Source organism: Equus caballus, chromosome 15, assembly GCF_041296265.1.
Source record: "Equus caballus isolate H_3958 breed thoroughbred chromosome 15, TB-T2T, whole genome shotgun sequence".
NCBI classification, from domain to species: domain Eukaryota; kingdom Metazoa; phylum Chordata; class Mammalia; order Perissodactyla; family Equidae; genus Equus; species Equus caballus.
In genome coordinates, this window is record NC_091698.1 from 47,585,355 (window position 1) to 47,606,567 (window position 21,213).

The 21,213-nt window shown below is 47.9% G+C and overlaps 1 protein-coding gene across 6 annotated transcripts in view; it reads left to right on the forward strand.

The window, feature by feature from the left end:
- The window catches only part of ADD2 (adducin 2), a 103,197-nt gene that overhangs the window by 73,024 nt on the left and 8,960 nt on the right, over nucleotides 1–21,213 (forward strand). For all 6 annotated transcript variants that reach the window (XM_023618940.2, XM_023618941.2, XM_070236268.1 and 3 more), the window contains 9 exons: nucleotides 34–183; nucleotides 1,628–1,771; nucleotides 3,663–3,761; nucleotides 8,606–8,782; nucleotides 12,764–13,021; nucleotides 13,849–13,968; nucleotides 14,848–14,937; nucleotides 16,855–17,002; nucleotides 18,383–18,508. In XM_023618940.2, coding sequence (XP_023474708.1) covers nucleotides 34–183; nucleotides 1,628–1,771; nucleotides 3,663–3,761; nucleotides 8,606–8,782; nucleotides 12,764–13,021; nucleotides 13,849–13,968; nucleotides 14,848–14,937; nucleotides 16,855–17,002; nucleotides 18,383–18,508 — 1,312 coding nt within the window. The remainder of the gene's footprint in view (nucleotides 1–33; nucleotides 184–1,627; nucleotides 1,772–3,662; nucleotides 3,762–8,605; nucleotides 8,783–12,763; nucleotides 13,022–13,848; nucleotides 13,969–14,847; nucleotides 14,938–16,854; nucleotides 17,003–18,382; nucleotides 18,509–21,213) is intronic.

Below are 21,213 nucleotides of genomic sequence, written 5' to 3' on the forward strand. Positions count from 1 at the left end.
CGGCCATAAGTCTCTTCTTCTTCCCTGGACCAGATCAAGGTGAACATCCTAGGAGAGGTGGTGGAGAAGGGCAGCAGCTGCTTCCCGGTGGACACCACGGGCTTCTGTCTGCACTCGGCCATCTACGCAGCCAGACCTGACGTGCGCTGCATTATCCATCTGCACACGCCAGCCACAGCAGCGGTGAGTGCCAGCTCCTCAGCCAGCGTTTCACTCCCTGAGGCCGGCAGCAGGCCCATGGTACCGTTTCTCCGAGATTCTCCCCGAGGAAAGACATAAGCCCCCAAAGCTGGTAGCAATCTCATCATTTACAATAGTTCTGGAAAAATTTCCTGGAACTCAGGCCGAGGTAAGGAGAAAGAATGCCTAACGTGGGCACTCTCATCCTCTCCATTTTTCTAGCTACGGAAGTCTTGGTTTGGAGAGATAAGGTAAAGATGCGTAATGTCTACCCCGCTGCGTCCTCCGCCCTGCCACATACATGACTGCCACCGCTTAGTCAGGTGACGGTGCCTCCTGAGTTTCTACTCAGGTCAGTCCTGTTGGGCCCAGGGCTGGCACCCGCTCCCCACAGCCAGGCTCTGGTAAGGAGAGATCTTGATAGAAGATAAGATGGTGGGAACCTGGACTTGCTCACTTTTCGTAGCCCAGGGTGAGCTGAGAGGTGGTGACAAGAGCAAGGAAAACTGGGAGAGAGTAGGAGGAAGACTCTCCAGGAGCAGGTTGTCCCCCAAGCGTCTCTGGTAATTTTTCCGTGTGCCCCTGAGACGCTGCAACATCACTTGGAAAGACAGCAGACAGCCAGTTCTGGGTGTTTTCTCAACCTTCACCCCATCTTACTGACCCCCAGGCCACACACCCACTGGGGCAAAGCAGACTTGTCACTGGCCTGTGGCTCTCAGTGAAGCACGCCGGTTACCAGCGCTCAGACCTTCCAGAATTTGGACCAAGACCGAATGATGTATTCATGTCGAGTGTCCATCTCCGCAGAGCCCGGACTTAGGTGTGGGGCAAAATGAGTGAAGGAGGGCAAGAAGCTCTCCTCAACCTCTCCACACTCCTTGCTTTTAATAAAAGGCAGGGCACGGGGTATGGTGCTTACAACAGGTTTTAACCCCGTTCCCTGGCACTTGTAGTGCCCCGTTCCTGGTAAAATGGGGCTTCTCAATGGGCTCCCTGTTAGTGAGGAGTTGTGGCTGTTTCTGCACTGACCTCAAGGCTAAGGGTCTCCACCAGCCCACCCCAGGAGACCCTGGGCTCTGCTGCACTCCAGCCTGGTGCCCATTGCACCAGCCCTGCCTCTTCCCAGAGTCCTAGGACGAGAGCGAAGTGGGGAGCGGGCAGCAGCACTCGCTCTCTCGAGGACATTCTTTGCAGCAGCTTTCAAAGGTGATATACTGACATGGCTGCTGTGAAAACTGTGATGGAAAGACAGTGGAAGAGCAGAAAGGAAGCAAGACCCCAACCAGGCGGAGAGAGTCAAAGGGGAGAGCCTTTCTCATGTGCTGTTCCCTCCCCACACCAGTCCCCAGAGCAGAACTTAACTGTGCCACTCGGAGGAAAGGGCAAATGTGACACAGGGGCTGCAGCAGCTGCAGGTGCTAACCATTCTGTCATCTCACTAAAGGTGTCAGCCATGAAGTGGGGCCTCCTGCCTGTCTCCCACAACGCCCTGCTGGTGGGGGACATGGCCTATTATGACTTCAATGGCGAAATGGAGCAGGAAGCGGATCGGATCAACCTGCAGAAGTGCCTTGGACCCACCTGCAAGGTTTGGCTCAGCTGTTCTGGGAAGATGCTTCGGGGTGGGACTGCCAACATCATGAGTGACACAGGTTCACTGGACAATGTTTAGAGGTTGCACATAAATAAATGAAGTAAAATTCTCTCTGCCACACTACCCTGAGGTTTTGGTGCACACTCCAAATATATTCACATATATTTACAAAACTAGGATCATAAAATATATTCTCCTTTTTTCCCTTAGCAATATACAGTAAAGACCTTTGTATGTTATTAACTATTTTCTACGTTGCTATTTTAAGTTATGCCTCGTTGTATGAATGGCTGTGCCACCATTTACCTGAACATTCCACTATAGTTAGACATTGGAAGGTCCTCCCCCCCCCCCCGACATTTTCTCTTGATGTAAACAACACTGTGATGAAAATCCTTTCATGTAAATCTTTGTGTATGCTCGAGATGATTTCCTTAGGATAAATATCTAGGGGTGCACATTTTAAAACTCTTACTTCATATTGCCAAGTTGCCCTTTCCTCCCCAACAACATCTAGTATATGAGAATGCTGTTTCCCTGCGATCTCTCCAAGCTTGAGTGTTATCACTTTTTTTTGCTAACCTGAAAGAAAAAGAATGCAATCTCATCATCATTTGGTTGAAGCCTAAAGTCTGTTTTATAACAGCATGTAATCACGGGTGGTGAGCTTAGTGTGGGAAGTTTCCGAGCCAAGCCTGGGTTGATGGATGCTTGCTCCTGTCCTCGAAAGGCAGTCACCGCCTGAGTCATTTCCCATCTGAGAGTCTGTGTCTCCCCATCTCTGACACAGAGGAGCAGTCCCTGCCACTGTCTCCTGACATTCTCTAAAGCCTCGTTAGCAGTGCCTGGAGAGGGATGCGATGCTCACATCTATGAAATGCTACGAGCGTTTGAGAGATGAGGCATTTGTTATCTGCAAAATCATTTGTGGGCCAGGGTCTCTTTCCACTTCTCTGGCACTTGAGAGGAAAAAACTCCAGCTGTTTTCAGCAAGAGAAGATGTGATGATTAGGCCACCAGGCCTCAGCCCAGGTATGCAAGGACACATCTGACACATGGATCTGTGTCCCAGCTCCCAGGTGGGCATCTTCTGGTTTCAGAGAGTTCTTGAGGATAAAACCAACCAAGAGGAGTTTCTGGCACCTGGGTCTTGGAGAGTTAGGCTCTTGGTATAAATTCATTTCTGTTTCTTTCCCTCCTTTCTACGTGCACCTGGCTGAGTCAGAAACATAGCACCAACAGGGAGAACAGCTGGGTTCCAGTTCTGATTCTGCCCCTAATTAGCTGGGAGACTTTCAATTCCTTTAGGCTTCTATTTTCTCCTCTGTAAAACCAGTGAGTTTGATTAGAAGGTCACGACAGCCTCTTTCATAGAACTGTAGGATCTCTGAACTGCCAGGGCCTCACGGAGTTCGTGCAGAAGAAACCTGGGGTCCAGAGAGGTGACGTGACTCCCTTGCTTCTGCAGAGCCATCCCTCAGAGAGCCCCCCTCTTTGGTTTTGACTCCCAAGGTGACTAAGTCACAGGGCAAGAGGTTGCTTGTGAGGCTGGACTCTCATATTGGACATCAAGTAATTTCATTCACTTTAACACAAACACTGGTTTTCCAGATTTCTAAGCTCTCCAAGGCCTGAAAATCCAGGCATTGCCCAAAGAAACTCACCAAGCTATTGAGTCTGATTTTAAAAAGCATCTTCTCTTCCTTAGGGTTAAAGACACATGTAGGGTAGCCTTGGGGTGTTTGTGTAGGGAAATGAGCAAGGAGTTTGGGGGGAGGACTCCGGGATTGGATATGGAAATTGATCTGAATAAAATGAAAAATCTCTCCCTCTTAGTTCAATTTTAAAAGGCTGACAGTTTAATTGGACATTTGCTCCTCTGCAGATCCTGGTGCTAAGAAACCATGGAGTGGTTGCTCTAGGGGACACCGTGGAGGAGGCGTTTTATAAGATCTTCCACCTGCAGGCCGCATGTGAGATACAGGTAAGCAAGGTCCTCTGGGGAGTGGCTCTGACAGGGGCCTGTGGGCAAAGGCCATGGCTCCATTGGCTGTGATTTAGGGAGTCCTGTGAGCCTAGCCGTCTAAAAGCCTTGTCCTATTTCTCTGCTTTGGCGCCACCTTATCATTCTAAAGTTTCACACTTAGAATCCGTTTTGTGGCTTTAAAAAATATATCACCTTTGTCTAACAACCAACACCTAACTCTTGGGGGTCAGTGCCCAGGACGGGGAGCTGCCTGGGTTCATCAATTGGACAGCAGGAGAACCCATAATAGGGCATATGAAAGTTCTTACCGTGCTCATGTATTGCCTGAGGTATGCCTGTTACATCTGGCTATGTCCAGGAGACACCACACAGGTAGGTCTTCTTGTCTCTTTCTCTTTGGAGGGGGTGGTTTGCAAAGACTGTGAACATGGTCAAGTCCAGAAAGAGGAGTGAAAAGCAGGCCAAGGTGGGGTGTCAGCATGGCAGGCTTGAACACCAGGGAAACCCCAAGGTGATGTCCAGGGTGCCCACCATGATGTTCTCCTAACTAAGGGATAGGGTGGTGGGGGGGAAGTGTCAGTGGTCATGGGACCCCTAGAGGAGCTGGTGGGGAAACTATAGGAAAACACAAAACCTATAGCTTTACCAGATAACAAGGTGGTGTTGGATATGCCAGGCACATGCTTCTTTTGCTCCTTTCAGCGTCGCAGGCGGTCAGAGGTGAGTAGGGGTCCCCAGCTCTGGGCTGTGTGCCCTCGGCTCTGGGACTTGCTCTCTGCGAGCCTCCGTTTCCTCAACTGCAGACGTGGGGCCTGCAGAGTACTTGCGAGGGCAGGGCCTTTCAGACAAGGAGAGGTGTTGCTGATGATATTTTTAGGACTCAATTGACAGAAGGGGAGGCTAGCGGCTCCAGGATGAGTCAGCTCTTAGAGGGACCCCTTTGGGTCCCGTCTGCCCTCTCCTGGCTGGTCTGGGCAGAGCAGCACCCCCAGCACGAAGGCCTGCCTTCCTCTTGGGCGAAGAATAGGATGATTCCAGAAGCATCGCTAGTGGAGGCTCTACAAGTGGGACCTTTCTCAACGGTTTTTAAGGAATATGTTGAGAGGACAGTTGCTAAGACAGTGATGAAGAGGTGTTAGAGGAAGTGGTGTGAGACTCCCCCCACCAAAAAAAATCAGCAGCGGTCAGAAGAGGAGAACGCGGAGAAGGTAGAAGAGGACCAAAGCGGTGCCTTTCTGATGTGGTGGCCTCCTTGCCCCCAACCAGTGGTGCTGGCCCTGAGCACTGACCCCTGACTGATGTTAGATCCTGGCAGAGCTGCTCATATGCCCACTTTCCCTTCCCGACGCCTGAGTTCTTAAGAGTTCCCCATCTTGCTTCTGAAGAAGAGGCCTCCGTGAAAAAATAGCTCTTATCTCTTTGCAAAGACAGCACAGCCCTAGGAATGAATGGAGAGAGATGCCCATGTCTGCCCCACACGGTGAAGTACAGCTCTCCCAAGCTCCAGACCCTCAGAGATGGCCGCTGTGCAATTTAACCAAAGGCGGGATGGTTGTCTAGCCACTGGGGAGACGAAAGGGCAGAGCTGCCAGCCACTGGCCCTGATGGCCCTCCAGCTGCTTCTCTTGGCCCTGCTTGCTGTCACTTTCTCTTCGGTGAGGGCTCTTCTGATGTGACCCTGTTAAATTGCATCAGGCAGTGGAGGCAGATAACCCGCAGGAAAGCTCCAGTGGCATTTTTTCAGCTGGTGGAGCAGGGAGGGTTCTAGAGGGAGAAATGAAGCTGGAAGCTGTGGAAGAAAAATAGGCAGGATTAGAGCAGAGGTGTGGGAGGTTTAAGGCGTGGAAGACCCCAGGTTCCTGCAGTCTGAAGAAGCTGTTGGGACTGCAGCCCTGGCTGGGTCATTTCTGGTCGAATGGCCAGCACCGAAGTTTGTTTCCATCACAGGCCTAGTTTTCTCCCTCGATGACCTTGGCAAACGAGCAAACATGGCTGTGGTCTTTCCAGTGTTTCAAGGCTAAGAGCCTATTCTCTTCTCCTGGGGACAGTGTTCTCTTTGCTCCCCATCAGTTTGGGGTTCCAGGAAACTGGGTCATCCCCAGCTGACAAGGCAGCTCCCTGCTCTGCTTAGCAGAGAGGAAGAAGCTCAGGCAGCTCTTCTCCATCTGGTACCCATCGCCCTGGAAACCGGTGGGGGACGAAGGAAGTGGGAGGGGGCAGCTCTGGCAAGGGTGAGGGCAGTTCTCTCCTTCGCCATGAAAGACCAGTCCCTTGGGGATATTGCTTCTCAGCCTTCCATGGTAAAACCTCAGAATTAATTTGTTGTCAACATGTACATGGCACTCCCTATGCACCAGGTGCCATTCTAAGTGCTCTACAAATATTTCCTTAAATAATCCTCATGAGGTAGATACTACTATTTTCATTTTATAGATGAGAAAACTGAGGCACAGAGAGGGTAAATAGCTGCCCAAAGTCACACAGTGAGTAAGTGGCAGAGCCAGGATTCAAACCCAGGCAGTCTGGTGTCCGAGTCCATGTCGTTAACACTACATTGCACTGCCTCTCAGGGCAATAAGGGTCATTGGGAAAGGTCAGCTGACAGGCTAGGACCTTTCCTCAGGGAGCTGGCACTTTGAATCAGGGATTCAGGGTCCCGGGGCCAGTTGAAGGTCCAGGATGAGCTCGGCAATTGATCTGCCATCTGGGATTCGCTACCTTTGCAAATATGTTCCCACACTGTCAGCCTCGGTGCTGGGTGTGAGGGGCTTCAGAATTAGGAAACATGGCAGCAGAGAGCAGAACTGGGACCAGAGAACGGACGTAATAAAAAGGTAGATTTCAACTCAGGGTAATCTACATCAGCTCGCTGTAACCCTCCTAACACCTGGACAGCAGTACAAAGGCTGCCTCCCCAAGCACGGGGCTGACCACCTTCTAGGGATGTTAGACAAGGACTCTTACTTCTGGTGGGAAGATGGATAAATGACCTCTAAGGTCCCTGTCTTTGCCAGGGCATGGAGTCATCCTTTTAAGATAAAAATGGAGCCGTCGATTGGATACATGTTTCAGATGAAGAGGGCATGGAAAATGAGTGTTTTTGCTTCCTTCTCCTCACGGGTGATGGTGGTCACCGTGGGAAGGTGGCTTGGCTGCCCTCCAGGAAGTCTCACAGGGGCCATTTGTTGCACGGTGAATTTAACACACCCTAGGATGTGTCCTGGACCCTCAGGGGCTCATAGACTTGTGTTTGTCAGCAAGCTAAAGTGCATCCTTTCATTTTCAGTAAAAAAAAAAAAACTGTCACAAAAACTGGAACACTGAAAGTTTATATAATTGGAGCAATTCCCCACAACAAGCAGGCTTACAGGGATATCAGATATTAATCAGAATGCTGGCATATTGATGTGTAGCACAAAACCCCTGGCTCACGACCTAGAATGCATGGAAACCACCATCCCTCTCTGTAGCTGGACTTGCCCAGGAAGCCAAATGATAACCAACTGCATCTGAGTGGCAGATATGGGGAGTAAATAGAATGCACATTAGATGACCATGCAGTTAGAAAATAGGGAGATCAGTTAGATTAAGGAATGTTTTTCAGGATCATTCTAAAATTGCCTGCTGTGTACACACACCTCTTGCTGTAATACTCAAAGTTTGTTGTCTGCAACCTGTATCGTCCCCTCCCCGTGGAGCCTTGACAGTGGGACAAGCACTCTAAGTCATTGGTGACAGCTGCCCAACCCCTACATAGTGCCCACTGTGCGCCCTCAGATGTCATCTGTCTCCTCTCTGCATTCCTCGACTCACTGACCCTGTCGTGGACGATGCCTTCTTCCTTTAGAGCTGCCACACTCATATTTCATTGGTCTGGAAGCCAGGCTACTTCTTTCAAGTGACTTTTTTTTTAAATGGAAGATATTTCAAACACAGAAAAATTCAGAGAATAATATAATATACACCTGCCACCCACACTCAGATTTAACAAATATTAACAGTCTTTTTGCTTCAGATCTTTTCCTCTTAAAGAAATAAAATATTACAGGCAAACATTGAAGGCCCCTCTGGAGCCCTTTGCTATCTCATCCTCCCACCCTCCCCAGAAATATTCACGGTTCGAAGTTGGTCTGTATCCCAGGTAACCTTCCAGTCCTCTATACTGTTTTATTCTTAGGATTTAACACTTGCTTTTTCCTCCTTCTGTATGGTCTCTAAGAACTGACATTAAGAAAGAAACTACTGGAGCCGGCCCTGTGGCTGAGTGGCTAAGTTCACGCTCTCCGCTTCGGCGATTCACAAATACGGCTCAGTTTCCCAGACATTTCTGTTTCTAATCTTCTCTGATCCCCACTCTCTGTTACACACACGAGCATAGATCAGTGCACAGGTACGTGTGTGTACACACACACAGGGTTTCTCCAGTTCGGATCCTGGACGCAGACATGGCACTGCTCATCAGGCCACGCTCAGGCGGCGTCCCACATAGCACAACCAGAGGCACTCACAGCTAGGATATACAACTGTGTACTGGGGGGCTTTGGGGAGGAGAAGAAGAAAAAAGGAAAATTGGCAACAGTTGGTAGTTCAGGTGCCAATCTTTAAAAGAAAACAAAAAGAAAGAAACTACTACTGTCTCTTTCCCTGGATGCCCAACAAGTTTGGTGTGGCTTTTCCTCTGGGAGAAAAAGCCAAATACGGCTCAGTTTTCCAGACATCTCTGTTTCTAATCTTCTTTGATCCCCACTCGCTATTACACACACGAGCATAGGTCAGTGCACAGGTATGTGAGTGTACACACCCACACACACAAGCTGAGGCCTTTCTACTCTTTGCTGCAGGTGTCTGCTCTGTCCAGCGCCGGGGGAGTGGAGAATCTCATCCTCCTGGAGCAGGAGAAGCACCGACCCCATGAGGTGGGCTCTGTGCAATGGGCGGGGAGCACCTTCGGACCCATGCAGAAGAGCCGGCTCGGGGAGCATGAGTTTGAGGCCCTCATGAGGATGCTGGACAACCTGGTGAGTCTCCTGCCATTGCCCTTCCAGACCAAACCATTGAGGCTTAGCCCCCAGCGCCAGTCAGTACGAGGCGTTAAGTGGGCATGAGAACTGCCCACATCACAGTTAAGTTGTTAAAGCCTCGTTGATTGGCAACTTGACTTAGAATTTGTGGTCATTCTAATAGCAGTTGAGTTTTCTTAGGCAGTAGCCTTTGTCACCGCCTTTGAAGGGCTGCGGATGTCATCACTCGTGCAGGGTGCTCTTTGGAGAAGGGGTAAGAAGATGTTGGCAGAAGAAGTGTAGTCCAGTAAAAATCAGAACCACAGAGCCTTTCTTATATTGTGGCTCAGTTCACTCCTCTTTAGTAGTTAGTTCTGCCTTTCTTTCTAATCTCATGACTTTAATGCAGAAAACACATAATACCACTAATTTCCTTATTCCTGGGGAGCAGGAATAAGGAATAAGGAATATCCTACTATAATGATCCAATGAATCAATCATGTAAGGAGTTAACTGGTATGTGTCTAGGAATGGGCTGGTCCTTTAAAGGAAACAAAAGAATTTTAAGACATTCTTCCTTTTTCTAGGGGTTAACAATTTGGTTGATGTGAGACATAAATAGGAGACAATTCAAGAAAAAGAGGAAAACATGTGCAATAAGGAGCTAATTGGGAAGAGACTCTAACTTAGATTGCTCAGAGAAGTGAAAGATGAAACCTATCTGTAACATTTCTGTATCTGATTCATCTTCCCCCGCCTTACTGCTACAACCTTGGACCCTCTTTACTGTGTCTAGTTCTCTGAAATAATCAGTCGTTTTCTCCTTGCCTCCAGTTCTTCAAGATCATCTCCACTTTATTACTAGGCTGACCATGAGGGTCACTTTATAATGATGAGAGGTGCTATCCACAATGGAAATACAACTTCCATTAATGTTTGTGTGCTGAGTAATCTATGTGTAAATAAAGCACCAGGACCTGATGGTTTCTTGTGGGAATTCTTTCAAATCTTTAAGAAACCAGCAATTCTTAGGCTGTTTAAACTGTTTCAGAGCAGAATGAAAGGACAGCAAACCATAACAATTATGACACAATCAAACCAATCTTACTTTGAGTTGATAAGAAAAATGCTGCATGAAAACTGTAAAGAGGTCACTTTCCCAAAATTAGTCGATAAATTCAATGTGATTCTCTCAAAAGTGGGGGAAGGCCTAAGGACTTAGCAAAATATTCTTCCAGGTGAAATGCAGAATGGCTGGGAAAATCCTGTAACAAGAGAATTAATTAAGGATACTTATCCCATGGCTTGGGGAAGCGTGATAAAGCCCTAGTGACTGAAGGGAGGAGCATTAGTGCAGAGTGGACAGGCAAGTCAATGTGACAGCTCAGAAGACTCGGAAATAGATCCCAAATATATGAGACTTTAACCCAGGACAAGCAGGCAGCTTATAAAGCAGTGGGAAAAGATAAACGATAGCCATTTGGGAAATAAAAGTAAGGTGGGTTGCTACCTCACTCCTTTCAACAAGATTCCTAATCTATCAAAAATTTAAACGTAAAAAGTAAACTCATGCAGGCATTAAAACACATAGATTAATATTTTTGATGCTCTTGTGTTGCAAAGACCTTGTCAAGCATGGCAGGAAAGTGTGAAATCATGATGACAAATATTGACAGATATGATTACATTTAAATTCTAAATGAGCATTTTTATAAACCATCCCCCCCCCCCCCACCACAAACAAAGCTAAAAGACAAACGATGGGGGAAGTGTGTGCAGCATCTATGACAGTCAAAAGATTAATATCCTTCGTGTAAAAAGAGATATTACAAATCAATGTGCCAAAGAGAAACGTCACGATAGAAAATGAACCAAGAACACAAACAAGTTACAAAGGAAGAGATTCAAGTGGCCATTAAATGTAATTAAAAATATCCAGTTTTACTGGTGATCCAAAATAGAGCAATGTCTTCCCCAACACAAGAGCATCAAAAATATTAATTAAAATTAAAGGATTATACTTTTAACTCATCTGATTGCCGAAGATTTTTTTAAAACCTTAACAATATTCAGTGTGGGGGAAGGGAGATGAGAATTGGAAACTGAAGCATAATTGGCAGGAGTGTAAGTTGGCTCAACATATTGGGAAGATGAATATAGTAAATATATAAAAACTTATAAAAATGTGTACCATTTGACCCAGTAATTTTCATTCTAGGAATTTACGTCAAGGAGAAAAATCCCTTAATTGCCTAAAGAAAAATGTGTAAAGCTATTCATTTCAGGATTGTTTATAATATTTTGAAAATGACCAAGTGTCGATCAGTTTAGGTTATATAAACTAAAATATGTCCATTCATTGACATATTATGCAGAAGTTTAAAGGTTGCTGTGTGTTTATGGGTTTAATATTGTGAAAAAAATCTCTAACCACTTTAATAAAGCACTTATAAAGCTGCTTATGTAGCATTATTTACAAGATGTGAAAGCAACCTAAGTGTCCACTGATGAATGATGAGTGAATGGATAAAGAAAATGTGGTATCTATATACAATGGCATATTAGCCACAAAAAGAAGGAAATCTTGCCATTCGCACCAATGTGAGTGGACCTTGAGGGCATTACACTAAGTGAAATAAATCAGACAGAGAAAGACAAATACCATATGATGTCACTTACACGTGGAATCTAAAAACACAAAACAAAGAAAAAAATCCCCCAAACCTAAACTCAGATACAGAGAACAGATTGGTGTTTGGCAAGGGGGTGGGGGGTGGGAGAAATGGGTGAAGGGGGTCAAAAGGTACAAACTTCCAGTTATAAAATAAATGTCGGGGGATGTAACGTGCAACATAGTGACTATAGTTAATAATACTGTGCTGTATACTTGAAAGCTGCTAAGAGAAATCTTAAAAGTGCTTATCGCAAGAAAAAAAATTTTGTAGCTATGTGTGGTGATGGATGTTAACTAGATTCATTGTGGTAATCATTTTGCAATCTACACAAATATCAAATCATTTTATTGTACACCTGAAATTGATATAAAGGTATACATCAATTATATCTCAGTTTTTTAAAAAAGCTGTTTATGTAGTATGGTTCCATTTATTTACTGTTTTATATAATATATAATTACATATTACATATAATTATATGTTATATATATATTTACATACATATATGTATGCTTAGAAGATTACTGAAAAGGTTTTTAGTGTTTGTCTCTGGGGATGAGATTTTGCATAAAACCCACTTTTTTCCTTATGTATTCTATATTGCTTAATTTTTCTATATGGGTCAGTACTTTCTTTATAATCAAAAAAATATCTTAATGCCACTCTAATTTAAAAAACGCAGAAGACGAGCAGCGCCAAGAATTGCTTTGACAGCCGACGGGATTCCTGAGTGTTGATTCCCACTGAGCAGCAGTCACTTCTGCCTTTGTGGGACATGGTCTTGCTAAGGAGACAGGGATGTCCTCGAGTCAGATTTCGGGGATCCAAGAGGGAAGTAGTGAAGAAGCTTCCGCGTTGAGGAAGGGGGTGCTAACTGTTAAAGTCAGCTGGGAAGCTTTGAAAACTCCTGTAGCCCAGGCTGCACCACCGTCCACTGAAGTGGGCAACTCTGAACTCTGAGGTGGGCCCAGGCGTCAGCATTGTTAAAGCTCCCAGGTGATTCCAGTGTGCAGCCAGGGTTGAGAACCACTGGACCAGATGGGAAGTTGGAACCCTGTTTGGGAAGGAGCTCTGTCTGGTCCACAAGGTTCTAGGGTTGTCTTAGCCCTGATCCGAGGGATTGTTGGGGTGGAGGAAGGTGGGGGTTGGGGGACCAAGACAGGGAACATTTTGAAATAGGCCAGAAGGGCGGCAAGGCCCAGGTTATGTTACGGAGATTTAGGTTTAAACTGAATCCTACAGATGGAAGGGGCAACCTGCGTGTGTGGCTGTGCATGCAGGTGCAGGTTTTTCCCACAAGAAGTTCTATTTTTGTCCTTTTTAGGGTTACAGAACAGGCTACACGTACCGCTACCCCTTTGTTCAAGAGAAAACCAAACACAAAAGTGAGGTGGAGATTCCAGCCACGGTGACCGCCTTCGTGTTTGAGGAGGACGGTGCCCCGGTGCCCGCCCTGCGGCAGCACGCCCAGAAGCAGCAAAAGGAGAAGACCCGCTGGCTCAACACGCCCAACACCTACCTGCGGGTCAACGTGGCTGACGAGGTCCAGAGGAGCATGGGCACCCCCCGGCCCAAGACCACAGTAAGGAGGGCAGAGGGGAGGGAGGGTGCCCGGCTATATTCTTGGGTTAAGCACTTCACAAGGGGAACAGAACAAACCTCCCCTGGGCCTGCATTCATGCAGTTTCCCCTTACGGCTTCCTATTGGGTGTCTGGGATCAGCTGCTTATGCCAATGGAGCTTCTGATCGCCTGTTTCTTGCACCTCTGTGCTGAGTTTTGGGGTCCAGAGGGTGGCTGGACCAGGTCACTCCCACCAGCATGAAAGGCAGGAGCAATTGATTTCTGCTTCTTGCTCGCACATCCAGAGTGGCCGTCTGGGAAGTTCAAGGGATGGGCATCCTACATTGGAACTGCACGTCTGATGCAAACCCAGGAGGCGGATGGGATATTCGCTTCTGTTAAGTTGTCCTCTCCACCCGTCTCTCTCTCACACACAAACCCTGACTCTTATTTTTTCATTAACATTAAAGTAGCTGGCAGCCAAATAGACTAGCTCTTCTTAAAACAAAATAATGAAGCCCTGAAAATTCACATCAACGAGCCATCTAATACTGAAGCTCAAGTGGCTGCGTGTCTGTCAAAGCTGGTTACCAAGGTTCTGACCTCTACTCTGAAGTGCTCTTTATGGCTCTCGACCTGGGGCCTTCTCTGGCAGCTGGGTCACTTGTTGCCCTTCTCCGTTCTGGGAGACAGGCATCAAAGAGGCCTCAGAGGAAAGAACAGATGTGGAGAGGCTTGCTGACCTTCCATGTAGGCTGGTCAGCTCAGATCTCATGGGGTGGACCACTGGGGAGGACACATGGGCCTTATTCTTTTGCCTTGCCCGCCTGGCCTTGTGTGTGTTCAGTGGATGAAGGCTGATGAAGTGGAGAAATCCAGCAGTGGCATGCCCATCCGGATCGAAAACCCAAACCAATTTGTGCCTCTCTATACCGACCCCCAGGAAGTGCTGGACATGCGGAACAAGGTAAGGGGGTAGTTAATTCTCTCTGTCTCTCCTCCCTCAAGGGCCGGGGGGTGGGGTCTCCAGGATACACTTGACTTACCAACATCCCAGATGCGTCTTATGGGAAAGAAACTACCATTAATTGGCCATATTCCGGTTACTATACTTCCCGCCGTACTTCTGTAGTCCTGTATAACCCTCCTACATAGAGAGGTGCTGCCTTAGACAAGACTTGACCACAAGCAGAGTTTTTACAAATTTTATGCTATTTTTTGGGCCTATTTTCAAGATTTCAAAATTGTTTGCATTTATTTCTCTCTTTTTGCTTTACAGTTTACTCCCTGTGTTTATAATGTTACTTTAAAAGCTCAGGTTGTAGCCAACCACCTCCAATAGGTCAGAGATGCTCACAGAGCAGCGTTTCAGTGTGTGGTCCAAGGACCCTCTGAAGTGCTTGTTCAACATGCAGATTCCTGGGGTTACCGTCCATCCCTCCCCCCGAGAGATTCAGATTCAATAGGTGTGGGGTGGCCCCAGGAATCTGTATTTTAAACAAATTCCTCAGGGGCTTTTTAGGAATATTAAAATTTGAGAATCTCCCTTAAGGATCTGCTATGCCTCGTTTCACTCTTCACCTCTTTTAATTACCTTCTCAGAATTAATGAGAATCTGATGTTTTACATAAACTGCTCATTTACTCTGAAACAGACATGGAGACTGTCTCAGAGTGGATGTACCGTGTTAGGAGGAGAGGAGACAAGCTCCCCCACCATGGAGGACCTTTTTATACCCAGGTCACAGACCACACTGGACACCAGTATGCCCTGGGCATGCCCCCTCCCACACTCCATACTCTGACACTGAACAGCTAGCTCACTCTTCCACTCCCTTTCCACGCAGATTCGAGAACAAAATCGACAAGATGTGAAGTCAGCAGGGCCTCAGTCCCAGCTCCTGGCGAGCGTTATTGCTGAGAAGAGCCGAAGTCCGGTACAGCAGGAGCTGCCCCTGTCTGGAGGGGAAACATGTTTGCCTTCTGGGTCTTCAGTGCCCGGGACTGGGCAGCAGGACCCCTGAGTCCTCATGCCCACCTTCCCCTGTGATCTTGGGTGCTGGTGCTTTTGCTGCAAAACGGATGCTGTGAGGACCGGGCACAGTGTCTAATCATCCGCTCTGGGCGCTGGGCCGGGGAGCTGCAGCCCAGCCTGCCCAGGGGAGTGATGCCGACTTGCGTGCTTTTCCCCATGAAACTCCACTCTGCCCCCTATTAGTATCCTGCAAAGTGGGGATCACAGGAGTATGGCGGGCAGCTCCCAGCTGCTCCAGGCCTGCCCGTCCTGAGCATTTCTGGCCTCTGTGCATGGATATGGCATCATCAGGCCATAGCTTTGGGAAGATGCTCGTGTGCTCTCAGAGAGGAGGCATGTATATAAGGACTAGTGCTCCTACAGGATGGGAAGGGGCGGTTAGTTGCCCATGTAAACCCGAATAGAGTTAGAAAGTATGAAGTCGCTGTTTCCATGCTTTAGATAGAACAGTTTGTCTAGTGCTTAGCAAAAGGGGTGAAGATCAGAATTCTGGCTTATGTTGGAAATCATTGCTGCTCATTGCGAAGCAGCAATGGGCATGGCATCTTCCTTAGCAGTAAGAAGGGGAGAAATACAGGAGCCATTCCTGTCTTCAGAGCAAATTGAGGTGATGTAATGATTTCAGATCAGGCTGTAGCCCACAAGGTCGGTGCACATTGGCAGGGAAAATGTGAAGGTTATGTCATCACACCTACCTCCACCCCACCTCAACTTAGCCAAGATGAGGAACACCAAATGTGCCACAGGGTCAAGGGTAGAAATACCCCATGATACTGGAAGAGGTGAGAGTTCAATACAATGAGCAAAATTGTTAAAAACTCTTATCATTTATACCAATTTATATCATTTGGAGTCCTTTTTCTTGGGATCCTGGCCTTGGACTCTCTTTTGAACCCCATGATTCCTTAAGGTAGACCCAGTGCTGCCCCTCTTTTGGAAGGAGCCCATGGGCCCATCGTCAGAAGACCTGACGGGCCAGGGAAAGATGGCCTGGAGTGCATGGTGCGGGCCTGGGGTTCACTTTCTTTGGTTCCTCCTCAGCTTCAGAGCGCTGCATTCTCAAAGGACTGTGGAGTCTGAATTTTAGTCCCTGTCTTGAGCCAGGGGGGTCAGAGGATTCCTGAGGCTTACACAAGGCCCAGCTTGTGAGCTCCCCAGAGCCAGGAGCTCCACAGAGGTGGTAAAATACAGTGATTTTGCCAGAGTCCCCACAGGGACCTGCAGTACAGGCGGGTTGAAGAACTGAGGTTCAGGACCTTGGCTCCCTTGTAATCTATGACTGTGTGCAAAACAGGACTAACAGTCTGGACTGAGAACATGAAGCCACTGTGTGTCTTGCATATGACTTACTGCTGTGTGCTGTGGCTTGTGCTGCTGTTGGGGGATGGGGAGGGGCATGGTGGGGATGGCTGGCATGGAGCTGGTTGAGCCAATGCTTTGCTTGCTGGGTTTTGGCTGACTGACTTTGGGCCGCTGACGGTATTTGCATAGTGATGGCTTGCAAATGTCCACAGGACGGATTGCAATAAAGGTGTGTCTTCCTTCTGCTTGGGAGCATCCTTTCATTTTATTTCTGGGGCAGAGGGTGGACCCCCTGCATTCATCCAGGCAGTTGCAAAGAATCTGGGTCTGGGGGTGAGGTAGTCACGGGGAGGAATGAACAACCCCTACCTGAGGCCTTGAGCTGTTTCCAAGGAGGGGCATGCCATGCTGTCCCTAGCAAGACCACTGGCAGCCACATGAGTCTGAAAGGAAGCTCGGGCCTGGGCCCCAACCACGGCGTTCAGGGAGCGACACACACTCTGTGGTTAACTTTCAGTCTACAGAGAGCCAACTGATGTCCAAGGGTGACGGGGATACCAAAGATGAGTCAGAGGAGACGGTGCCCAACCCCTTCAGCCAACTCACTGACCAGGAGCTGGAGGAGTACAGGAAAGAGGTGGAGAGGAAGAAACTAGAACTGGACGGTAAATAACCCAGGGGCACCAGTGCTTCAGGATCTCCAGGGTGGAGGGGAGGGCTCAGGGGCACCCAGAGAGGCTCAAAGCACCCAGCAACACTCACTCCTGGTCAGCAGCCCTGGGACCCATGTCTTCCCACCTGGCAGGGCCTTCCATCTACCCTCGGCTTGCTTTCGTTTTCAGTCTTCACTTGCTTCTCTCTCTCTCTTCTCTGTCATACCCGCAATTTGACCTTCCTGCCACACCACTAATAATATTCTTATCAGCATCATGCTATTAATCACAATAATGCCCCTTATTGCTCAGTGCCCAACAGTTACATGGTGCCGTCATGACCTCATCTAACCCTCTCACCTGGGTATAAAGGAGTTAATCCTTGTAGATTGCTTAGAATATTGTCTGTAAATATGGCTTAGGTCAGCAAACACCAGAAAAATGTTAGCTATAATAAAATAATAACTAAAATATAATAATATTATAATTAATCATCTGTCGGATCTGGTATAAACTTCATAGCCTGGCAATCAAAACTCTTCACCAGCTGACTCCTTTATGTCTCTTTCTTACTCCTTCTTTATTTTAGAATCTTCTTTCAAGGCCTTCTCTGTGTTGACTCCCAAATATTCATCCTCACAATGGCTTGTATGCCCTTGTTCATGCTGGGTCCCTTTTGAGCATGGTTTCCCTTCCCTGCTAGCCTGATCCAAAGTTATCCACACTTCAGGTTCTGTCTCAAACCCCCCTCCAGCTAGGAAGCCCTCTCTGTCCCTCCCCACCTGCTCCATTGAGCTATCCCTTCTTTTTGCTTCAAGAGCAGCTGAGCTCTGAGACACAGAATTCAGTTCTTGGTTTTGTCCACAGGCTAGGCTGTCATTCCCTCACGGCAGGGTCTTCTCCCATGACCCCCTCCCCTCCCAGAGCCAGCCATCCTCCTAGGCACACAGCAGGCATTAGGAGAACCCTTACTGGCTTGCTTGGCGTTCTCATGTGCCAATCGAAAAAGTAGATGGAAAAATATGGTGCTTTTTATCCCTAGGGATTGTTCGACTGAACATGTGAATTAGAGAAATTAAATAACAAATGAGCTACATGCAAACAGATCACGGGCAGGAATTCTCCTGCAGTCTTGCCGTCCACATCAGAGGTAACATATTCCATCCGTGGATGTGCTTTGATGGAGGAAACAGAACCTGACTCTGACTCTTCCCTTTTGCCTCCCCTACGATGTAGCAGAAATTAAAAACAGGTTAGTGGAGGCAGCTAATTCCAGCCAGGAGAAATGAAGACCAAGTAGAAGAAAGCAGTTTTCTTTAATGCCCGCTCTCTCTGAGCTCCATCTCTCTTCTGCTTGGCCTCTATCCTGAGGTGGTTTTTCTGTATTTTCAGGAGAGAAGGAAACAGCCACGGAGGAGCCTGGCTCCCCTGTCAAGTCTGCACCTGCTTCTCCAGCACAGAGTCCGGCGAAGTCAGAGACGAAGAGCCCTGTGGTCTCTCCCTCCAAGTCTTTAGACGGTGAGTTGAGCTGAGCAGCCTGGAGGGAGGGAGGCGCATCCACAGGCTGAGAAAGAGGTCTGCGTGGAAGGTGGGCAGGTGTGCACACTACAGGGACCCTGCTTTCAACAGGTGTTGCCCCCCTACCTGAAAAGCTTTCCCTCTGCTATTTCTGAAATAGGTGTCACCAAATTTAAGCTTGCTTCGTTCACAAGCTGTCACAATACACCTTACAGCTTAAGCCTGGTCTAAGCAATGATGATTAAGTTAATGATTCACCCACAGCTTTCACACTTATGATTCAGACTAGGTTGGCTGATGGACCTTTCTAGATGCCCCAGCCCAGTGCTCAGACTTGCATGTGCATGGGGATCACCTAGGGATCTTGTGAAAGTGAAGATTCTGATGCAGTAGATCTGGGGTGGGACCTGAGACTGCATTTCCAGCAAGCTCCCAGTTGAGGCTGCTGATGTCATTCTCAACCTTGACTGCACATTGGAATCACCAGGGAGCTTTAAAAATCCTGATGCCTGTCTGGGTCCCACCCTCAGCAGTTCTGAGTTCAATGGTGGGGAGTGGGAGTGGGGAGAAGTGCAGGCTGGAGTTTTAAGATCTTTCCAGATGAATCTGCCATGTAGTCAGGTTGAGAACCACATCATTAGAAAGATGCTAGTTTAGAAAATTGAGGTCTAGGACCAAATGAGCTGCCAACTAACAGTAACTCAACTGCTAGTTTTAGAAAATCAGACCATCTCAGTGCCTGAGTTTCCTTGTCTGTCAAATGGGGCTACTAATATTTTCCCCTTTTAAGGTTCTTATATGTATAAGGGAAGTTGTACATAAAAACATACTTTGAAAGAGTAAAAGCATGGTTTAAATGTAAGATCTGATTAGGCTTATGATTAATATGATTATGATTATATATATGGTAGATAGAAATACTGTTATAGTCCATACAACCTAGATCATAAAAGTGTCTTTAATGAGCTCCTGGATTCTCTCCAGGACATGAACCTTCCTGCCCTGGGTCCCCCGGAGCCCTCACTAGGGAGGGCTATACCGCCATGCGGAGAGCGACAGCTTAGTAGCGTGTTAGAATCTTCTCCCTCCTGAGTAGAATGGCCACACATGTGGATGCTGCCGGACTCCCCCAAACCCTGAGCTCCCTCCATAGGTGAATTGCTGCCTGAGTGCAGGCCCAGTGATGCCAGAGGAAACCCATCTGCTTGAGGCCAGAGCCCCAAGTGGATGTCCCCTGTCAGTACGTGTTCATTGTGTCTCATCGTGGTATTGTCAACCTGTCTCCACAATGTCTTCCTTTCTCTTCCCATTTGTGCCTTCATCAAAGGCGTTTCCTCCGATTCTGAATACTTGTCTCTGTAGTAAGTATAGACAGGCTGTTTACTAACTCACACCAACACTTGCAATGGGGGAGGGAGGACTTTTTCAAAGGAAATATATTTCTCCCCAATTTTTTCTTTTGCAACTCACAACCCTGCCTTTGGGAGGTTTCCTGGCTATAAAATTCATGACCAATTCCCATGTGCTCTGGATGGACTAGGCTTCCCTGTAGAATATACGCATAGGACACACTCATGCACAAACACACACCCATGCTCACTCAGGGCATGCCACCCAGAAGCAACAAGTCCCCACAGTGAATGGGCAGTGGGGCCAGCTCCTGGGCATTGCCTGTGGTGGAGTGCTTATGGCCCTCAGGAGCACACTACATCCCTGTGCCTAGTGCACGGGCTCCTCTGAGGAGCCCACGACCTCTTCTAGCCCTGTGGGCCAGAGCCTGAATGGCTTTGGGAACCAACTGCCTTATAGGGATGCAGAGAGCACCCAGTCTGACTGGTCTTCAGCATCCCTCAGCACATGAAGCTGCAGGCAGGAGAAGAGTGGGACAAGGGGTGACAATTCCATTTCAGCTCCCAAGAGCCCCTTGGAGTGACCTCTGCAGCTCAGCGGGACAGAGGGCAGGAGGAGGGGTGTATGATGGCTGGGGTAACTGCTTACCCACCACCTGACATCGTTCCCACTGCAGCAGGATTCCTGCTTCTCTGTGGTCCAGATCTGTGCTCCTGTGGAGGGGCACACCATGGTTGAGTTGTTAGAAGAGTGAAGGTCTTCCCTGAAGACTCTTCCTGTAATGCAGACAGAGCTGGGGAGCATGGGCCTCCTTGGAGCAGATCCCGCGTGATGAGGCACAAGTTGTGCCTTGGGTGCCTGGGGTGACCAGTGTGAAATGGAGCTGGGTGGCCTTGGCCAGGTTGTCCCATGGCTTACCCAGCTTCTCTGGGCATTCAGGGCTGAGCCTCTGAGCAGAATCTGCATTTTCACATTTCGATTTCGCTCACCCATTGGATCAGAGATGGCTTCTTTCATTGTTTGTCATCCTGCTCTCAAGTCCTCTTGTGCTGAGTCACTTCCTTGTCACTCCTCATCTGTCTCCCTGGCTCCTACCCCATCAACCTCTCTAAAGGAGAGTCTTTCAAATCCTCTTCCTTGACGTTTGGCCATCCCTGTCATTGCCTTCTCTTTAATTAGCTCCTGACTGTCCCTGCCCTTGCTGACTCCATCCCCCAGTGACCCTGCAGGAGCACTGGCTATGCCTGCAAAGAAATAGCCCTGCATTCAACATCAGACGATCAGCTTTGTCACTTACTAATGTAGCCATCTCAAATAAGTCACTTAAAACACTGCAGAATTGGGGAATAACATGA